The sequence below is a fragment of the Rana temporaria genome, chromosome 13 (assembly GCF_905171775.1).
Source record: "Rana temporaria chromosome 13, aRanTem1.1, whole genome shotgun sequence".
Classification (NCBI taxonomy): Eukaryota; Metazoa; Chordata; class Amphibia; order Anura; family Ranidae; genus Rana; species Rana temporaria.
Genome location: NC_053501.1, coordinates 120,259,673 through 120,277,296, shown reverse-complemented (window position 1 = coordinate 120,277,296; position 17,624 = coordinate 120,259,673). Strand labels below are relative to the sequence as shown.

Genomic DNA, 17,624 nt, shown 5'->3' with positions numbered 1-17,624 from the left:
ATCGGAGAAGTGACGCCGACTATTCCCTAGAAATTCTGTGCAGAAAAATAGACATTTATAATAAAGATAATTTACATATTTACAAGACCACCGCAGCCGGGGGGGGAGGGGGGGAGTCAGTGGTATCTCTGCAGCAGTGGCACCGCGTTGTGGGGGGTCAGAGGGGCCGCAGCCCCTGGTGGTCCCAGAGGCAACGCCTTACATGATTGGCGGAGAGGAGAGAGATATTAAAAAGGCACTTGGTAGGAGTTTTTTTTTTTTGGTTGGCCCGGAGGCGGTCAGTTGTCGCCGGCGCCGCTCTGGCGCTGTTTGATGAAGGCCATGCCGTGCGTGCGGAAGTGGGTGTTGAGGTTCAGCTGGCTGTCGAAAACCTTGTTGCAGACTTGGCAGGCCAGCTTGCCGTCGGCGGTCTCCTCCGCCGCCGTCTTCTGGGGGGGGTCCGGCTCCTCCCCCTCCTCCGGGGGCGCCGCCCCCTTCATCTTGTGGGTCATGACGCGGTGGCGGCTCAGCGAGCTCTGCGAGGTGAAGCACACGCCGCACTCCCGGCACTGGTGGGAGCTCTCGTCCGTGCAGTGCTGGGGGATGTGCTGCCGGAAGTCGCTCAGGCTGCCCGTCTTGTACCCGCAGGCCCGGCACTGGAAGCTGCGCTTCGGCTTCGGGGGCGCCGGCTTCGCCTTCTCCGGTTCGTCGCTGCCGGAATCGTCCGACGAGAGCTTCCTCTTCCTCAGCGCCACCTATGGGGAGAGAGGAGGAGGTCACATGACACTCTGCAGTCTCTGATCATCTCCTGTACTATGTCTGCAGTCTCTGATCATCTCCTGTATCATGTCTGCAGTCTCTGATCATCTCCTGTACTATGTCTGCAGTCTCTGATCATCTCCTGTACTATGTCTGCAGTCTCTGATCATCTCCTGTACTATGTCTGCAGTCTCTGACCGTCTCCTGTACTATGTCTGCAGTCTCTGACCGTCTCCTGTACTACGTCTGCAGTCTCTGATCATCTCCTGTATCATGTCTGCAGTCTCTGACCGTCTCCTGTACTATGTCTGCAGTCTCTGACCGTCTCCTGTACTACGTCTGCAGTCTCTGATCATCTCCTGTATCATGTCTGCAGTCTCTGATCATCTCCTGTATCATGTCTGCAGTCTCTGATCATCTCCTGTATCATGTCTGCAGTCTCTGATCATCTCCTGTATTGTGTCTGCAGTCTCTGATCATCTCCTGTATTGTGTCTGCAGTCTCTGATCATCTCCTGTATTATGTCTGCAGTCTCTGATCATCTCCTGTACTATGTCTGCAGTCTCTGACCATCTCCTGTATTATGTCTGCAGTCTCTGATCATCTCCTGTACTATGTCTGCAGTCTCTAATCATCTCCTGTACTATGTCTGCAGTCTCTGATCATCTCCTGTACTATGTCTGCAGTCTCTGATCATCTCCTGTACTATGTCTGCAGTCTCTGATCATCTCCTGTATCATGTCTGCAGTCTCTGACCATCTCCTGTATCATGTCTGCAGTCTCTGATCATCTCCTGTATCATGTCTGCAGTCTCTGATCATCTCCTGTACTATGTCTGCAGTCTCTGATCATTTCTTGTATCATGTCTGCAGTCTCTGATCATCTCCTGTACTATGTCTGCAGTCTCTGATCATCTCCTGTATTATGTCTGCAGTCTCTGACCATCTCCTGTACTATGTCTGCAGTCTCTGATCATTTCTTGTATCATGTCTGCAGTCTCTGATCATCTCCTGTATTATGTCTGCAGTCTCTGATCATCTCCTGTACTATGTCTGCAGTCTCTGATCATCTCCTGTATTATGTCTGCAGTCTCTGACCATCTCCTGTACTATGTCTGCAGTCTCTGATCGTCTCCTGTATCATGTCTGCAGTCTCTGATCATCTCCTGTACTATGTCTGCAGTCTCTGACCATCTCCTGTATCATGTCTGCAGTCTCTGATCATCTCCTGTACTATGTCTGCAGTCTCTGATCATCTCCTGTATTATGTCTGCAGTCTCTGATCATCTCCTGTATCATGTCTACAGTCTCTGATCATCTCCTGTATCATGTCTGCAGTCTCTGACCATCTCCTGTATCATGCCTGCAGTCTTTGATCATCTCCTGTATCATGTCTGCAGTCTCTGATCATCTCCTGTATCATGTCTGCAGTCTCTGATCATCTCCTGTATTACATCTGCAGTCTCTGACCATCTCCTGTATTACATCTGCAGTCTCTGATCATCTCCTGTACTATGTCTGCAGTCTCTGATCATCTCCTGTATTATGTCTGCAGTCTCTGATCATCTCCTGTCCTATGTCTGCAGTCTCTGATCATCTCCTGTCCTATGTCTGCAGTCTCTGACCATCTCCTGTATCAAGTCTGCAGTCTCTGACCATCTCCTGTATTATGTCTGCAGTCTCTGATCATCTCCTGTATTATGTCTGCAGTCTCTGATCATCTCCTGTACTATATCTGCAGTCTCTGACCATCTCCTGTATTACGTCTGCAGTCTCTGATCATCTCCTGTATTATGTCTGCAGTCTCTGATCATCTCCTGTATTATGTCTGCAGTCTCTGATCATCTCCTGTACTATGTCTGCAGTCTCTGATCATCTCCTGTCCTATGTCTGCAGTCTCTGACCATCTCCTGTATTATGTCTGCAGTCTCTGACCATCTCCTGTATTATGTCTGCAGTCTCTGATCATCTCCTGTATTATGTCTGCAGTCTCTGATCATCTCCTGTACTATGTCTGCAGTCTCTGATCATCTCCTGTCCTATGTCTGCAGTCTCTGATCATCTCCTGTCCTATGTCTGCAGTCTCTGATCATCTCCTGTCCTATGTCTGCAGTCTCTGATCATCTCCTGTACTATGTCTGCAGTCTCTGATCATCTCCTGTATTATGTCTGCAGTCTCTGATCATCTCCTGTATCATGTCTGCAGTCTCTGATCATCTCCTGTATCATGTCTGCAGTCTCTGATCATCTCCTGTACTATGTCTGCAGTCTCTGATCATCTCCTGTATCATGTCTGCAGTCTCTGACCATCTCCTGTATCATGTCTGCAGTCTCTGATCATCTCCTGTATCATGTCTGCAGTCTCTGATCATCTCCTGTACTATGTCTGCAGTCTCTGATCATCTCCTGTACTATGTCTGCAGTCTCTGATCATCTACTGTACTATGTCTGCAGTCTCTGATCATCTCCCTGTACTATGTCTGCAGTCTCTGATCATCTACTGTACTATGTCTGCAGTCTCTGATCATCTCCTGTACTATGTCTGCAGTCTCTGATCATCTCCTGTACTATGTCTGCAGTCTCTGATCATCTCCTGTACTATGTCTGCAGTCTCTGATCATCTCCTGTATTGTGTCTGCAGTCTCTGATCATCTCCTGTACTATGTCTGCAGTCTCTGATCGTCTCCTGTAGGATGTCTGCAGTCTCTGACCATCTCCTGTATCATGTCTGCAGTCTCTGATCATCTCCTGTACTATGTCTGCAGTCTCTGACCATCTCCTGTATTATGTCTGCAGTCTCTGACCATCTCCTGTACTATGTCTGCAGTCTCTGATCATCTCCTGTACTATGTCTGCAGTCTCTGACCATCTCCTGTATCATGTCTGCAGTCTCTGATCGTCTCCTGTACTATGTCTGCAGTCTCTGATCATCTCCTGTATTATGTCTGCAGTCTCTAATCATCTCCTGTACTATGTCTGCAGTCTCTGATCGTCTCCTGTACTATGTCTGCAGTCTCTGATCATCTCCTGTACTATGTCTGCAGTCTCTGATCATCTCCTGTATTATGTCTGCAGTCTCTAATCATCTCCTGTACTATGTCTGCAGTCTCTGATCATCTCCTGTATTATGTCTGCAGTCTCTGATTATCTCCTGTACTATGTCTGCAGTCTCTGATCATCTCCTGTACTATGTCTGCAGTCTCTGATCATCTCCTGTATTATGTCTGCAGTCTCTGATCATCTCCTGTATCATGTCTGCAGTCTCTGACCATCTCCTGTATCATGTCTGCAGTCTCTGATCGTCTCCTGTATCATGTCTGCATTCTCTGATCGTCTCCTGTACTATGTCTGCAGTCTCTGATCGTCTCCTGTATCATGTCTGCAGTCTCTGACCATCTCCTGTATCATGTCTGCAGTCTCTGATCATCTCCTGTATCATGTCTGCACTCTCTGACCATCTCCTGTATTATGTCTGCAGTCTCTGATCATCTCCTGTACTGTGTCTGCAGTCTCTGATCATCTCCTGTATCATGTCTGCAGTCTCTGATCATCTCCTGTACTATGTCTGCAGTCTCTGATCATCTCCTGTACTATGTCTGCAGTCTCTGATCATCTCCTGTATCATGTCTGCAGTCTCTGATCATCTCCTGTACTATGTCTGCAGTCTCTGACCATCTCCTGTATCATGTCTGCAGTCTCTGATCATCTCCTGTATCATGTCTGCAGTCTCTGATCATCTCCTGTACTATGTCTGCAGTCTCTGATCGTCTCCTGTACTATGTCTGCAGTCTCTGATCATCTCCTGTACTATGTCTGCAGTCTCTGATCGTCTCCTGTATCATGTCTGCATTCTCTAATCGTCTCCTGTACTATGTCTGCAGTCTCTGATCGTCTCCTGTATCATGTCTGCAGTCTCTGACCATCTCCTGTATCATGTCTGCAGTCTCTGACCATCTCCTGTATCATGTCTGCAGTCTCTGATCATCTCCTGTATCATGTCTGCAGTCTCTGATCATCTCCTGTATTATGTCTGCAGTCTCTGATCATCTCCTGTACTATGTCTGCAGTCTCTGACCATCTCCTGTATCCTGTCTGCAGTCTCTGATCATCTCCTGTACTATGTCTGCAGTCTCTGACCATCTCCTGTATCATGTCTGCAGTCTCTGATCATCTCCTGTATCATGTCTGCAGTCTCTGATCATCTCCTGTATCATGTCTGCAGTCTCTGATCATCTCCTGTACTATGTCTGCAGTCTCTGATCATCTCCTGTACTATGTCTGCAGTCTCTGATCATCTCCTGTATCATGTCTGCAGTCTCTGATCATCTCCTGTATCATGTCTGCAGTCTCTGATCATCTCCTGTATCATGTCTGCAGTCTCTGATCATCTCCTGTATCATGTCTGCAGTCTCTGATCATCTCCTGTACTATGTCTGCAGTCTCTGACCATCTCCTGTATCATGTCTGCAGTCTCTGATCATCTCCTGTATCATGTCTGCAGTCTCTGATCATCTCCTGTACTATGTCTGCAGTCTCTGATCGTCTCCTGTCCTATGTCTGCAGTCTCTGATCGTCTCCTGTACTATGTCTGCAGTCTCTGATCATCTCCTGTACTATGTCTGCAGTCTCTGATCGTCTCCTGTATCATGTCTGCATTCTCTGATCGTCTCCTGTACTATGTCTGCAGTCTCTGATCGTCTCCTGTATCATGTCTGCAGTCTCTGACCATCTCCTGTATCATGTCTGCAGTCTCTGACCATCTCCTGTATCATGTCTGCAGTCTCTGATCATCTCCTGTATCATGTCTGCAGTCTCTGATCATCTCCTGTATTATGTCTGCAGTCTCTGATCATCTCCTGTACTATGTCTGCAGTCTCTGACCATCTCCTGTATCCTGTCTGCAGTCTCTGATCATCTCCTGTACTATGTCTGCAGTCTCTGACCATCTCCTGTATCATGTCTGCAGTCTCTGATCATCTCCTGTATCATGTCTGCAGTCTCTGATCATCTCCTGTATCATGTCTGCAGTCTCTGATCATCTCCTGTACTATGTCTGCAGTCTCTGACCATCTCCTGTATCATGTCTGCAGTCTCTGATCATCTCCTGTATCATGTCTGCAGTCTCTGATCATCTCCTGTATCATGTCTGCAGTCTCTGATCATCTCCTGTATCATGTCTGCAGTCTCTGACCATCTCCTGTACTATGTCTGCAGTCTCTGATCGTCTCCTGTTCTATGTCTGCAGTCTCTGATCATCTCCTGTATCATGTCTGCAGTCTCTGACCATCTCCTGTACTATGTCTGCAGTCTCTGATCGTCTCGTGTATCATGTCTGCAGTCTCTGATCATCTCCTGTATTATGTCTGCAGTCTCTGATCATCTCCTGTTCTATGTCTGCAGTCTCTGATCATCTCCTGTTCTATGTCTGCAGTCTCTGATCATCTCCTGTATTATGTCTGCAGTCTCTGATCATCTCCTGTATTATATCTGCAGTCTCTGATCATCTCCTGTATTATGTCTGCAGTCTCTGATCGTCTCCTGTTCTATGTCTGCAGTCTCTGATCATCTCCTGTATCATGTCTGCAGTCTCTGACCATCTCCTGTACTATGTCTGCAGTCTCTGATCGTCTCGTGTATCATGTCTGCAGTCTCTGATCATCTCCTGTATCATGTCTGCAGTCTCTGATCATCTCCTGTACTATGTCTGCAGTCTCTGATCATCTCCTGTATTATGTCTGCAGTCTCTGATCATCTCCTGTATCATGTCTGCAGTCTCTGACCATCTCCTGTATCATGTCTGCAGTCTCTGATCATCTCCTGTATCATGTCTGCAGTCTCTGATCATCTCCTGTACTATGTCTGCAGTCTCTGATCATCTCCTGTATCATGTCTGCAGTCTCTGATCATCTCCTGTATCATGTCTGCAGTCTCTGACCATCTCCTGTATCATGTCTGCAGTCTCTGATCATCTCCTGTATCATGTCTGCAGTCTCTGATCATCTCCTGTATTATGTCTGCAGTCTCTGACCATCTCCTGTATCATGTCTGCAGTCTCTGATCATCTCCTGTATCATGTCTGCAGTCTCTGATCATCTCCTGTATCATGTCTGCAGTCTCTGATCATCTCCTGTATCATGTCTGCAGTCTCTGATCATCTCCTGTATCATTGGTCGGTATGGGGGGGGGTGGGGCTTCCGGTATCGGGTACCTGGGATCGGACGTTCCGGGTCACCATCACCTCCTGGCTCCGGGTTTGGTCGGTGATTTTGATGCCGTGACGCACTTGGATGTGTTTCTCCAGAATAAGGCGGCTGCTGAAAGTCCGTTTACCCTCCGTGCAGTACCTGGGGGGGACAAGGGGCAGATAAGTAAGGGAGGGGAGGGGGGGGGGCAAGGGGCAGATAGTCAGGGGAGGAGGGAGAACAAGGGGGAGATAGTCAGGGGAGGAGGAAGAACAAGGGGGAGATAGTCAGGGGAGGGGGAGAACAAGGGGCAGATAGTCAGGGGAGGGAGAACAAGGGGCAGATAGTCAGGGGAGGGAGAACAAGGGGCAGATAGTCAGGGGAGGAGGGAGAACAAGGGGGAGATAGTCAGGGGAGGAGGGAGAACAAGGGGGAGATAGTCAGGGGAGGGGGAGAACAAGGGGGAGATAGTCAGGGGAGGAGGGAGAACAAGGGGCAGATAGTCAGGGGAGGAGGGAGAACAAGGGGGAGATAGTCAGGGGAGGAGGGAGAACAAGGGGCAGATAGTCAGGGGAGGGGGAGAACAAGGGGGAGATAGTCAGGGGAGGAGGGAGAACAAGGGGAAGATAGTCAGGGGAGGGGGGAGAACAAGGTGCAGATAGTCAGGGGAGGGGGGAGAACAAGGTGCAGATAGTCAGGGGAGGAGGGAGAACAAGGAGGAGATAGTCAGGGGAGAACAAGGGGCAGATAGTCAGGGGAGGAGGGAGAACAAGGGGAAGATAGTCAGGGGAGGGGGGAGAACAAGGTGCAGATAGTCAGGGGAGGGAGAACAAGGGGCAGATAGTCAGAGGAGGAGGGAGAACAAGGGGGAGATAGTCAGGGGAGGAGGGAGAACAAGGGGCAGATAGTCAGGGGAGGAGGGAGAACAAGGGGCAGATAGTCAGGGGAGGGGGAGAACAAGGGGCAGATAGTCAGGGGAGGAGGGAGAACAAGGGGGAGATAGTCAGGGGAGGAGGGAGAACAAGGGGCAGATAGTCAGGGGAGGAGGGAGAACAAGGGGCAGATAGTCAGGGGAGGGGAGAACAAGGGGCAGATAGTCAGGGGAGGAGGGAGAACAAGGGGAAGATAGTCAGGGGAGGGGGGAGAACAAGGTGCAGATAGTCAGGGGAGGGGGGAGAACAAGGTGCAGATAGTCAGGGGAGGGAGAACAAGGGGGAGATAGTCAGGGGAGGGGGAGAACAAGGGGCAGATAGTCAGGGGAGGAGGGAGAACAAGGGGCAGATAGTCAGGGGAGGGGGGAGAACAAGGTGCAGATAGTCAGGGGAGGGGGGAGAACAAGGTGCAGATAGTCAGGGGAGGGAGAACAAGGGGGAGATAGTCAGGGGAGGGGGAGAACAAGGGGCAGATAGTCAGGGGAGGAGGGAGAACAAGGGGGAGATAGTCAGGGGAGGAGGGAGAACAAGGAGGAGATAGTCAGGGGAGGGGGAGAACAAGGGGGAGATAGTCAGGGGAGGAGGGAGAACAAGGGGAAGATAGTCAGGGGAGGGGGGAGAACAAGGTGCAGATAGTCAGGGGAGGGGGGAGAACAAGGTGCAGATAGTCAGGGGAGGGGGGAGAACAAGGTGCAGATAGTCAGGGGAGGGGGGAGAACAAGGTGCAGATAGTCAGGGGAGGGGGGAGAACAAGGTGCAGATAGTCAGGGGAGGGAGAACAAGGGGGAGATAGTCAGGGGAGGAGGGAGAACAAGGGGAAGATAGTCAGGGGAGGGGGGAGAACAAGGTGCAGATAGTCAGGGGAGGGGGGAGAACAAGGTGCAGATAGTCAGGGGAGGGAGAACAAGGGGGAGATAGTCAGGGGAGGGGGAGAACAAGGGGCAGATAGTCAGGGGAGGAGGGAGAACAAGGGGCAGATAGTCAGGGGAGGGGAGAACAAGGGGCAGATAGTCAGGGGAGGAGGGAGAACAAGGGGAAGATAGTCAGGGGAGGGGGGAGAACAAGGTGCAGATAGTCAGGGGAGGGGGGAGAACAAGGTGCAGATAGTCAGGGGAGGGAGAACAAGGGGGAGATAGTCAGGGGAGGGGGAGAACAAGGGGCAGATAGTCAGGGGAGGAGGGAGAACAAGGGGGAGATAGTCAGGGGAGGAGGGAGAACAAGGAGGAGATAGTCAGGGGAGGGGGAGAACAAGGGGCAGATAGTCAGGGGAGGAGGGAGAACAAGGGGGAGATAGTCAGGGGAGGGGGGAGAACAAGGAGGAGATAGTCAGGGGAGGGGGAGAACAAGGGGGAGATAGTCAGGGGAGGAGGGAGAACAAGGGGAAGATAGTCAGGGGAGGGGGGAGAACAAGGTGCAGATAGTCAGGGGAGGGGGGAGAACAAGGTGCAGATAGTCAGGGGAGGGGGGAGAACAAGGTGCAGATAGTCAGGGGAGGGGGGAGAACAAGGTGCAGATAGTCAGGGGAGGGGGGAGAACAAGGTGCAGATAGTCAGGGGAGGGAGAACAAGGGGGAGATAGTCAGGGGAGGAGGGAGAACAAGGGGGAGATAGTCAGGGGAGGAGGGAGAACAAGGGGGAGATAGTCAGGGGAGGAGGGAGAACAAGGGGCAGATAGTCAGGGGAGGGGGGAGAACAAGGGGAAGATAGTCAGGGGAGGGGGGAGAACAAGGTGCAGATAGTCAGGGGAGGGAGAACAAGGGGGAGATAGTCAGGGGAGGAGGGAGAACAAGGGGGAGATAGTCAGGGGAGGAGGGAGAACAAGGGGCAGATAGTCAGGGGAGGAGGGAGAACAAGGGGGAGATAGTCAGGGGAGAACAAGGGGCAGATAGTCAGGGGAGGAGGGAGAACAAGGGGCAGATAGTCAGGGGAGGGGGAGAACGAGAAGATAGTCAGGGGAGGAGGGAGAACAAGGGGAAGATAGTCAGGGGAGAACAAGGGGCAGATAGTCAGGGGAGGAGGGAGAACAAGGGGCAGATAGTCAGGGGAGGAGGGAGAACAAGGGGAAGATAGTCAGGGGAGGGGGAGAACAAGGGGCAGATAGTCAGGGGAGGAGGGAGAACAAGGGGGAAGATAGTCAGGGGAGGGGGAGAACAAGGGGCAGATAGTCAGGGGGGGGAGAACAAGGGGCACATAGTCAGGGGAGGGGAGAACAAGGGGCAGATAGTCAGGGGAGGGGAGAACAAGGGGCAGATAGTCAGGGGAGGGGAGAACAAGGGGCAGATAGTCAGGGGAGGGGAGAACAAGGGGCAGATAGTCAGGGGAGGGGGAAGAACAAGGGCCAGATAGTCAGGGGAGGAGGGAGAACAAGGGGCAGATAGTCAGGGGAGGAGGGAGAACAAGGGGCAGATAGTCAGGGAAGGGGGAGAACAAGGGGCAGATAGTCAGGGGAGGAGGGAGAACAAGGGGCAGATAGTCAGGGGAGGAGGGAGAACAAGGGGCAGATAGTCAGGGGAGGAGGGAGAACAAGGGGCAGATAGTCAGGGGAGGGGGAGAACAAGGGGCAGATAGTCAGGGGAGGTGGGAGAACAAGGGGCAGATAGTCAGGGGAGGAGGGAGAACAAGGGGCAGATAGTCAGGGGAGAACAATGGGGAGATAGTCAGGGGAGGGAGAACAAGGGGCAGATAGTCAGGGGAGGAGGGAGAACAAGGGGCAGATAGTCAGGGGAGGAGGGAGAACAAGGGGGAGATAGTCAGGGGAGGAGGGAGAACAAGGGGCAGATAGTCAGGGAAGGGGGGGAGAACAATGGGGAGATAGTCAGGGAAGGGGGAGAACAAGGGGGAGATAGTCAGGGGAGGAGGGAGAACAAGGGGGAGATAGTCAGGGGAGGAGGGAGAACAAGGGGCAGATAGTCAGGGGAGGAGGGAGAACAAGGGGCAGATAGTCAGGGGAGGAGGGAGAACAAGGGGCAGATAGTCAGGGAAGGGGGAGAACAAGGGGCAGATAGTCAGGGGAGGGAGGAGAACAAAAGGCAGATAGTCAGGGAAGGGGGAGAACAATGGGGCAGATAGTCAGGGGAGGGGGAGAACAAGGGGGAGATAGTCAGGGGAGAGGAGAACAAGGGGCAGATAGTCAGGGGAGGGGGAGAACAATGGGGCAGATAGTCAGGGGAGGGGGAGAACAAGGGGGAGATAGTCAGGGGAGGAGGGAGAACAAGGGGCAGATAGTCAGGGGAGGGGGAGAACAAGGGGGAGATAGTCAGGGGAGGAGGGAGAACAAGGGGGAGATAGTCAGGGGAGGAGGGAGAACAAGGGGGAGATAGTCAGGGGAGAGGAGAACAAGGGGCAGATAGTCAGGGGAGGGGGAGAACAAGGGGCAGATAGTCAGGGGAGGGGGAGAACAAGGGGCAGATAGTCAGGGGAGGGGGAGAACAAGGGGCAGATAGTCAGGGGAGGAGGGAGAACAAGGGGGAGATAGTCAGGGGAGAACAATGGGGAGATAGTCAGGGGAGGGAGAACAAGGGGCAGATAGTCAGGGGAGGAGGGAGAACAAGGGGCAGATAGTCAGGGGAGGAGGGAGAACAAGGGGGAGATAGTCAGGGGAGGAGGGAGAACAAGGGGGAGATAGTCAGGGGAGGAGGGAGAACAAGGGGCAGATAGTCAGGGAAGGGGGGGAGAACAATGGGGAGATAGTCAGGGAAGGGGGAGAACAAGGGGGAGATAGTCAGGGGAGGAGGGAGAACAAGGGGCAGATAGTCAGGGGAGGAGGGAGAACAAGGGGCAGATAGTCAGGGGAGGAGGGAGAACAAGGGGCAGATAGTCAGGGAAGGGGGAGAACAAGGGGCAGATAGTCAGGGGAGGGAGGAGAACAAAAGGCAGATAGTCAGGGAAGGGGGAGAACAATGGGGCAGATAGTCAGGGGAGGGGGAGAACAAGGGGGAGATAGTTAGGGGAGAGGAGAACAAGGGGCAGATAGTCAGGGGAGGGGGAGAACAATGGGGCAGATAGTCAGGGGAGGGGGAGAACAAGGGGGAGATAGTCAGGGGAGGAGGGAGAACAAGGGGGAGATAGTCAGGGGAGAGGAGAACAAGGGGCAGATAGTCAGGGGAGGGGGAGAACAAGGGGGAGATAGTCAGGGGAGGAGGGAGAACAAGGGGCAGATAGTCAGGGGAGGGGGAGAACAAGGGGGAGATAGTCAGGGGAGGAGGGAGAACAAGGGGCAGATAGTCAGGGGAGGGGGAGAACAAGGGGCAGATAGTCAGGGGAGGAGGGAGAACAAGGGGGAGATAGTCAGGGGAGGAGGGAGAACAAGGGGGACATAGTCAGGGGAGAGGAGAACAAGGGGCAGGTAGTCAGGGGAGGGGGAGAACAGGGGGCAGATAGTCAGGGGAGGGGGAGAACAAGGGGCAGATAGTCAGGGGAGGGGGAGAACAAGGGGCAGATAGTCAGGGGAGGAGGGAGAACAAGGGGGAGATAGTCAGGGGAGAACAATGGGGAGATAGTCAGGGGAGGGAGAACAAGGGGCAGATAGTCAGGGGAGGAGGGAGAACAAGGGGCAGATAGTCAGGGGAGGAGGGAGAACAAGGGGGAGATAGTCAGGGGAGGAGGGAGAACAAGGGGCAGATAGTCAGGGAAGGGGGGGAGAACAATGGGGAGATAGTCAGGGAAGGGGGAGAACAAGGGGGAGATAGTCAGGGGAGGAGGGAGAACAAGGGGCAGATAGTCAGGGGAGGAGGGAGAACAAGGGGCAGATAGTCAGGGGAGGAGGGAGAACAAGGGGCAGATAGTCAGGGGAGGAGGGAGAACAAGGGGCAGATAGTCAGGGAAGGGGGAGAACAAGGGGCAGATAGTCAGGGGAGGGAGGAGAACAAAAGGCAGATAGTCAGGGAAGGGGGAGAACAATGGGGCAGATAGTCAGGGGAGGGGGAGAACAAGGGGGAGATAGTCAGGGGAGAGGAGAACAAGGGGCAGATAGTCAGGGGAGGGGGAGAACAATGGGGCAGATAGTCAGGGGAGGGGGAGAACAAGGGGGAGATAGTCAGGGGAGGAGGGAGAACAAGGGGCAGATAGTCAGGGGAGGGGGAGAACAAGGGGGAGATAGTCAGGGGAGGAGGGAGAACAAGGGGCAGATAGTCAGGGGAGGAGGGAGAACAAGGGGCAGATAGTCAGGGGAGGAGGGAGAACAAGGGGGAGATAGTCAGGGGAGAGGAGAACAAGGGGGAGATAGTCAGGGGAGAGGAGAACAAGGGGCAGATAGTCAGGGGAGGGGGAGAACAAGGGGCAGATAGTCAGGGGAGGGGGAGAACAAGGGGAAGATAGTCAGGGGAGGGGGAGAACAAGGGGCAGATAGTCAGAGGAGGAGGGAGAACAAGGGGGAGATAGTCAGGGGAGGAGGGAGAACAAGGGGGAGATAGTCAGGGAAGGGGGGGAGAACAATGGGGAGATAGTCAGGGAAGGGGGAGAACAAGGGGGAGATAGTCAGGGGAGGAGGGAGAACAAGGGGCAGATAGTCAGGGGAGGAGGGAGAACAAGGGGCAGATAGTCAGGGGAGGAGGGAGAACAAGGGGCAGATAGTCAGGGGAGGAGGGAGAACAAGGGGGAGATAGTCAGGGGAGGAGGGAGAACAAGGGGCAGATAGTCAGGGAAGGGGGGGAGAACAATGGGGAGATAGTCAGGGAAGGGGGAGAACAAGGGGGAGATAGTCAGGGGAGGAGGGAGAACAAGGGGCAGATAGTCAGGGGAGGGGGAGAACAAGGGGGAGATAGTCAGGGAAGGGGGAGAACAAGGGGCAGATAGTCAGGGGAGGGAGGAGAACAAGGGGCAGATAGTCAGGGGAGGGGGAGAACAAGGGGGAGATAGTCAGGGGAGGGGGAGAACAATGGGGAGATAGTCAGGGGAGGGGGAGAACAATGGGGAGATAGTCAGGGGAGGGAGAACAAGGGGCAGATAGTCAGGGGAGGAGGGAGAACAAGGGGCAGATAGTCAGGGGAGGAGGGAGAACAAGGGGCAGATAGTCAGGGGAGGAGGGAGAACAAGGGGGAGATAGTCAGGGGAGGAGGGAGAACAAGGGGCAGATAGTCAGGGAAGGGGGGGAGAACAATGGGAAGATAGTCAGGGAAGGGGGAGAACAAGGGGGAGATAGTCAGGGGAGGAGGGAGAACAAGGGGCAGATAGTCAGGGGAGGAGGGAGAACAAGGGGCAGATAGTCAGGGGAGGAGGGAGAACAAGGGGCAGATAGTCAGGGGAGGAGGGAGAACAAGGGGCAGATAGTCAGGGAAGGGGGAGAACAAGGGGCAGATAGTCAGGGGAGGGAGGAGAACAAGGGGCAGATAGTCAGGGGAGGGAGGAGAACAAAAGGCAGATAGTCAGGGAAGGGGGAGAACAATGGGGCAGATAGTCAGGGGAGGGGGAGAACAAGGGGGAGATAGTCAGGGGAGGAGGGAGAACAAGGGGCAGATAGTCAGGGGAGGGGGAGAACAATGGGGCAGATAGTCAGGGGAGGGGGAGAACAAGGGGGAGATAGTCAGGGGAGGAGGGAGAACAAGGGGCAGATAGTCAGGGGAGGAGGGAGAACAAGGGGCAGATAGTCAGGGGAGGGGGAGAACAAGGGGCAGATAGTCAGGGGAGGAGGGAGAACAAGGGGGAGATAGTCAGGGGAGGAGGGAGAACAAGGGGGAGATAGTCAGGGGAGAGGAGAACAAGGGGCAGATAGTCAGGGGAGGGGGAGAACAAGGGGCAGATAGTCAGGGGAGGGGGAGAACAAGGGGCAGATAGTCAGGGGAGGGGGAGAACAAGGGGCAGATAGTCAGGGGAGGGGGAGAACAAGGGGCAGATAGTCAGGGGAGGAGGGAGAACAAGGGGCAGATAGTCAGGGGAGGAGGGAGAACAAGGGGGAGATAGTCAGGGGAGAACAATGGGGAGATAGTTAGCGGAGGAGGGGAGGGAGGAGAACAAGGGGCAGTGAGAGTCACCACCTTCATTCATATTATGTCTCTATCGCCACCCAGGGGCCACTATCTATATTTCCCCCCCCCCCCCCGGGAGATGTAGAACAAACCTCTGCAGAGGTGAGTGGGACGTTCTCTCTATGCAAATTATTACCCAGAATTCCCTGCCCCCCCCCGGAAGGTTCTCTGTATGAATGACACAAAACACGGGCAGAGGGGATCATACTGACCGGCACGGGTAAACCCGCTTTATCCCTTCATGATTGACCCGGACGTGTCGGCGCAGACTGGGGGCGGAGCAAAAAGAGCGATCGCAGAGACGGCAAGGAAATTTCTTCACAGACTGAAAGAAAAACAACAAAATGTATCTCATTGTATCCCCTCCATCATCTCCATATACCCCCCATATATACCCCTCCCCCATACCCCCAAATATACCCCTCCCCCATACTCCACATACCCCCCATATATACCCCTCCCCCATACCCCCAAATATACCCCTCCCCCATACTCTACATACCCCCAAATATACCCCTTCCTCATATATACCCCCAAAATATACCCCTCCCCCCATACTTCACATCATCTGCTTGTCATGGCTCCCCCCCCCTTATTTACTCCTTAGATCAATTCTACACCCCCCCTCCCCCCATATATAATCCTAAATTCATTCTACTTCTCATACAGTATCTGACAAAAGTAAGTACACCCCTCTATCTTTTCATGTGACAACACTGGAGAAATGACACTTTGTATCTCCAATGTTGTGTAGTGAGTGTACACAGGGGGGGGGGGGAGGGGTGTACAGCTTGTATAACAAATCACTCAACACACAGCCATTCATGTCTAAACCGCTGGCAACAAAAGTCAGGACACCCCTAAGTTAAAATGTCCAAATTGGGCCCCAGATAGCCATTTTCCCTCCCCGGTGTCATGTGACTCTTTAGTGTTACAACGTATACCCCTACATCCATTGTACCTTCCTACATTGTACCCCTTTATATACCCCTAGAGTAATTCTACCCCCCCCCCATATACCCCCAGATCCAATCTAACCTCCTATATACCCCCATATCTCTTTTCCCCTCCTATCCCCAAATCCACTCTCCCCCCTATATACAGATCCACTCTCCCCCCTATATTCAGATCCATTCTACCCTCCTATGTACCCCCAGATTCACCCCCCCCCCCAATATACAGATCCACTCTCCCCCCTATATACAGATCCATTCTACCCTCCTATGTACCCCCAGATTCACCCCCCCCCCCAATATACAGATCCACTCTCCCCCCTATATACAGATCCATTCTACCCTCCTATGTACCCCCAGATTCACCCCCCCCCCAATATACAGATCCACTCTCCCCCCTATATACAGATCCATTCTACCCTCCTATGTACCCCCAGATCCATCCCCCCCCTATATACAGATCCACTCTCCCCCCTATATACAGATCAATTCTACCCTCCTATGTACCCCCAGATCCATTCTACCCTCCTATATACCCCCATATCTCTTCTCCCCTCCTGTCCCCAAATCCACCCCCCCCATATACAGGTCCATTCTACCCTCCTATGTACCCCCAGATCCATCCCACCCCCCTATATACAGATCCACCCTCCCCCCTATATACAGATCCCCTTCCCCCCCTTTATACAGATCCATTCTACCCTCCTATGTACCCCCAGATCCATCCCACCCCCCTATATACAGATCCACTCTCCCCCCTATATACAGATCCATTCTACCCTCCTATGTACCCCCAGATTCACCCCCCCAATATACAGACCCATTCCTCCCCCTATATACAGATCTACCCTCCCCCTATATACAGATCCATTCTACCCTCCTATGTACCCCCAGATCCATTCCTCCCCCTATATACAGATCCACCCTCCCCCCCATATACAGATCCATTCTACCCTCCTATGTACCCCCAGATCCATTCTACCCCCCCATATACAGGTCCATTCTACCCTCCTATATACCCCCATATCTCTTCTCCCCTCCTGTCCCCAAATCCACCCCCCCCCCCATATACAGGTCCATTCTACCCTCCTATGTACCCCTAGATCCATCCCACCCCCCAATATACAGATCCACTCTCCCCCCTATATACAGATCCATTCTACCCTCCTATGTACCCCCAGATTCACCCCCCCCCAATATACAGATCCACTCTCCCCCCTATATACAGATCAATTCTACCCTCCTATGTACCCCCAGATCCATCCCACCCCCCTATATACAGATCCACCCTCCCCCTATATACAGATCCATTCTACCCTCCTATGTACCCCCAGATCCACTCTACCCCCTTGCTTCACTCTCCCCTAAATACCCTCCTATTTCCCTCTGCCACCCCCCCCCCCATATACCTCCCACCTCCCCGGTAAGTCCCCCCCCCCCCCGGGGCCGCCGTGACTGACCTTGCCGTGCTCCCTCTTCATATGCACCACATATTCGTCCCTCTCGGGGAACCAGGAGTGGCAGATGCCGCAGGTCCAGCAGTTGCTCCTCTGGCGGGGGCCGTCCGGTTTGCGGGGGTCTTTGGCCTTGGCTTTCTTCTTCACTTCGGGGGAGCTGGGAGAATCCGAGGACGACGACGACTCCTCCACCTCCGGCTCAGGTTCCGGCGCCGCCTCCGGCACAGGATCCGGCGGCCGGCTCACCGGCACCTCCATGGGTTCCGGCTTCGGGGTGACGGGTTCCGGCGGAGTCTGGGGCGGGTCTTCCTTCACCACACTGTTGTGAGTCGTCTGCAGGATGAGAACCCGAGTTAGCGGGATGGGGGGGGGGGGGGGGGGGGGGGGGGGGGGGGGGGGGGG

At 53.6% G+C, this 17,624-nt stretch overlaps 1 protein-coding gene across 1 annotated transcript; it reads right to left on the bottom strand.

Annotated features, from left to right (window-relative positions):
* Positions 1 to 33: 33 nt before the first annotated feature.
* ZNF687 (zinc finger protein 687) lies at positions 34 to 17,556 on the bottom strand. Its single transcript, XM_040332809.1, has 4 exons — positions 17,226 to 17,556; positions 15,025 to 15,137; positions 6,946 to 7,081; positions 34 to 734 (listed from the first exon to the last, which is right to left on the bottom strand). The coding sequence occupies exons 1-4, from the start codon at positions 17,478 to 17,480 to the stop codon at positions 279 to 281; spliced, it is 960 nt and encodes a 319-aa protein (XP_040188743.1). The 5' UTR covers positions 17,481 to 17,556; the 3' UTR covers positions 34 to 278.
* Between the last annotated feature and the right edge of the window lie 68 nt (positions 17,557 to 17,624).

Bases quoted from the DNA above. Each gene is read 5' to 3' on its own strand.
- ZNF687 (XM_040332809.1), bottom strand. From the start codon at position 17,480: ATGGAGGTGCCGGTGAGCCGGCCGCCGGATCCTGTGCCGGAGGCGGCG. The intron at 7,082-15,024 runs GTCAGTATGATC...TGTCCCCCCCAG, and splicing joins AAGCGGGTTTACCCGTGCCG to GTACTGCACGGAGGGTAAAC. The intron at 735-6,945 runs GTACCCGATACC...CTCTCCCCATAG, and splicing joins CCCGGAACGTCCGATCCCAG to GTGGCGCTGAGGAAGAGGAA.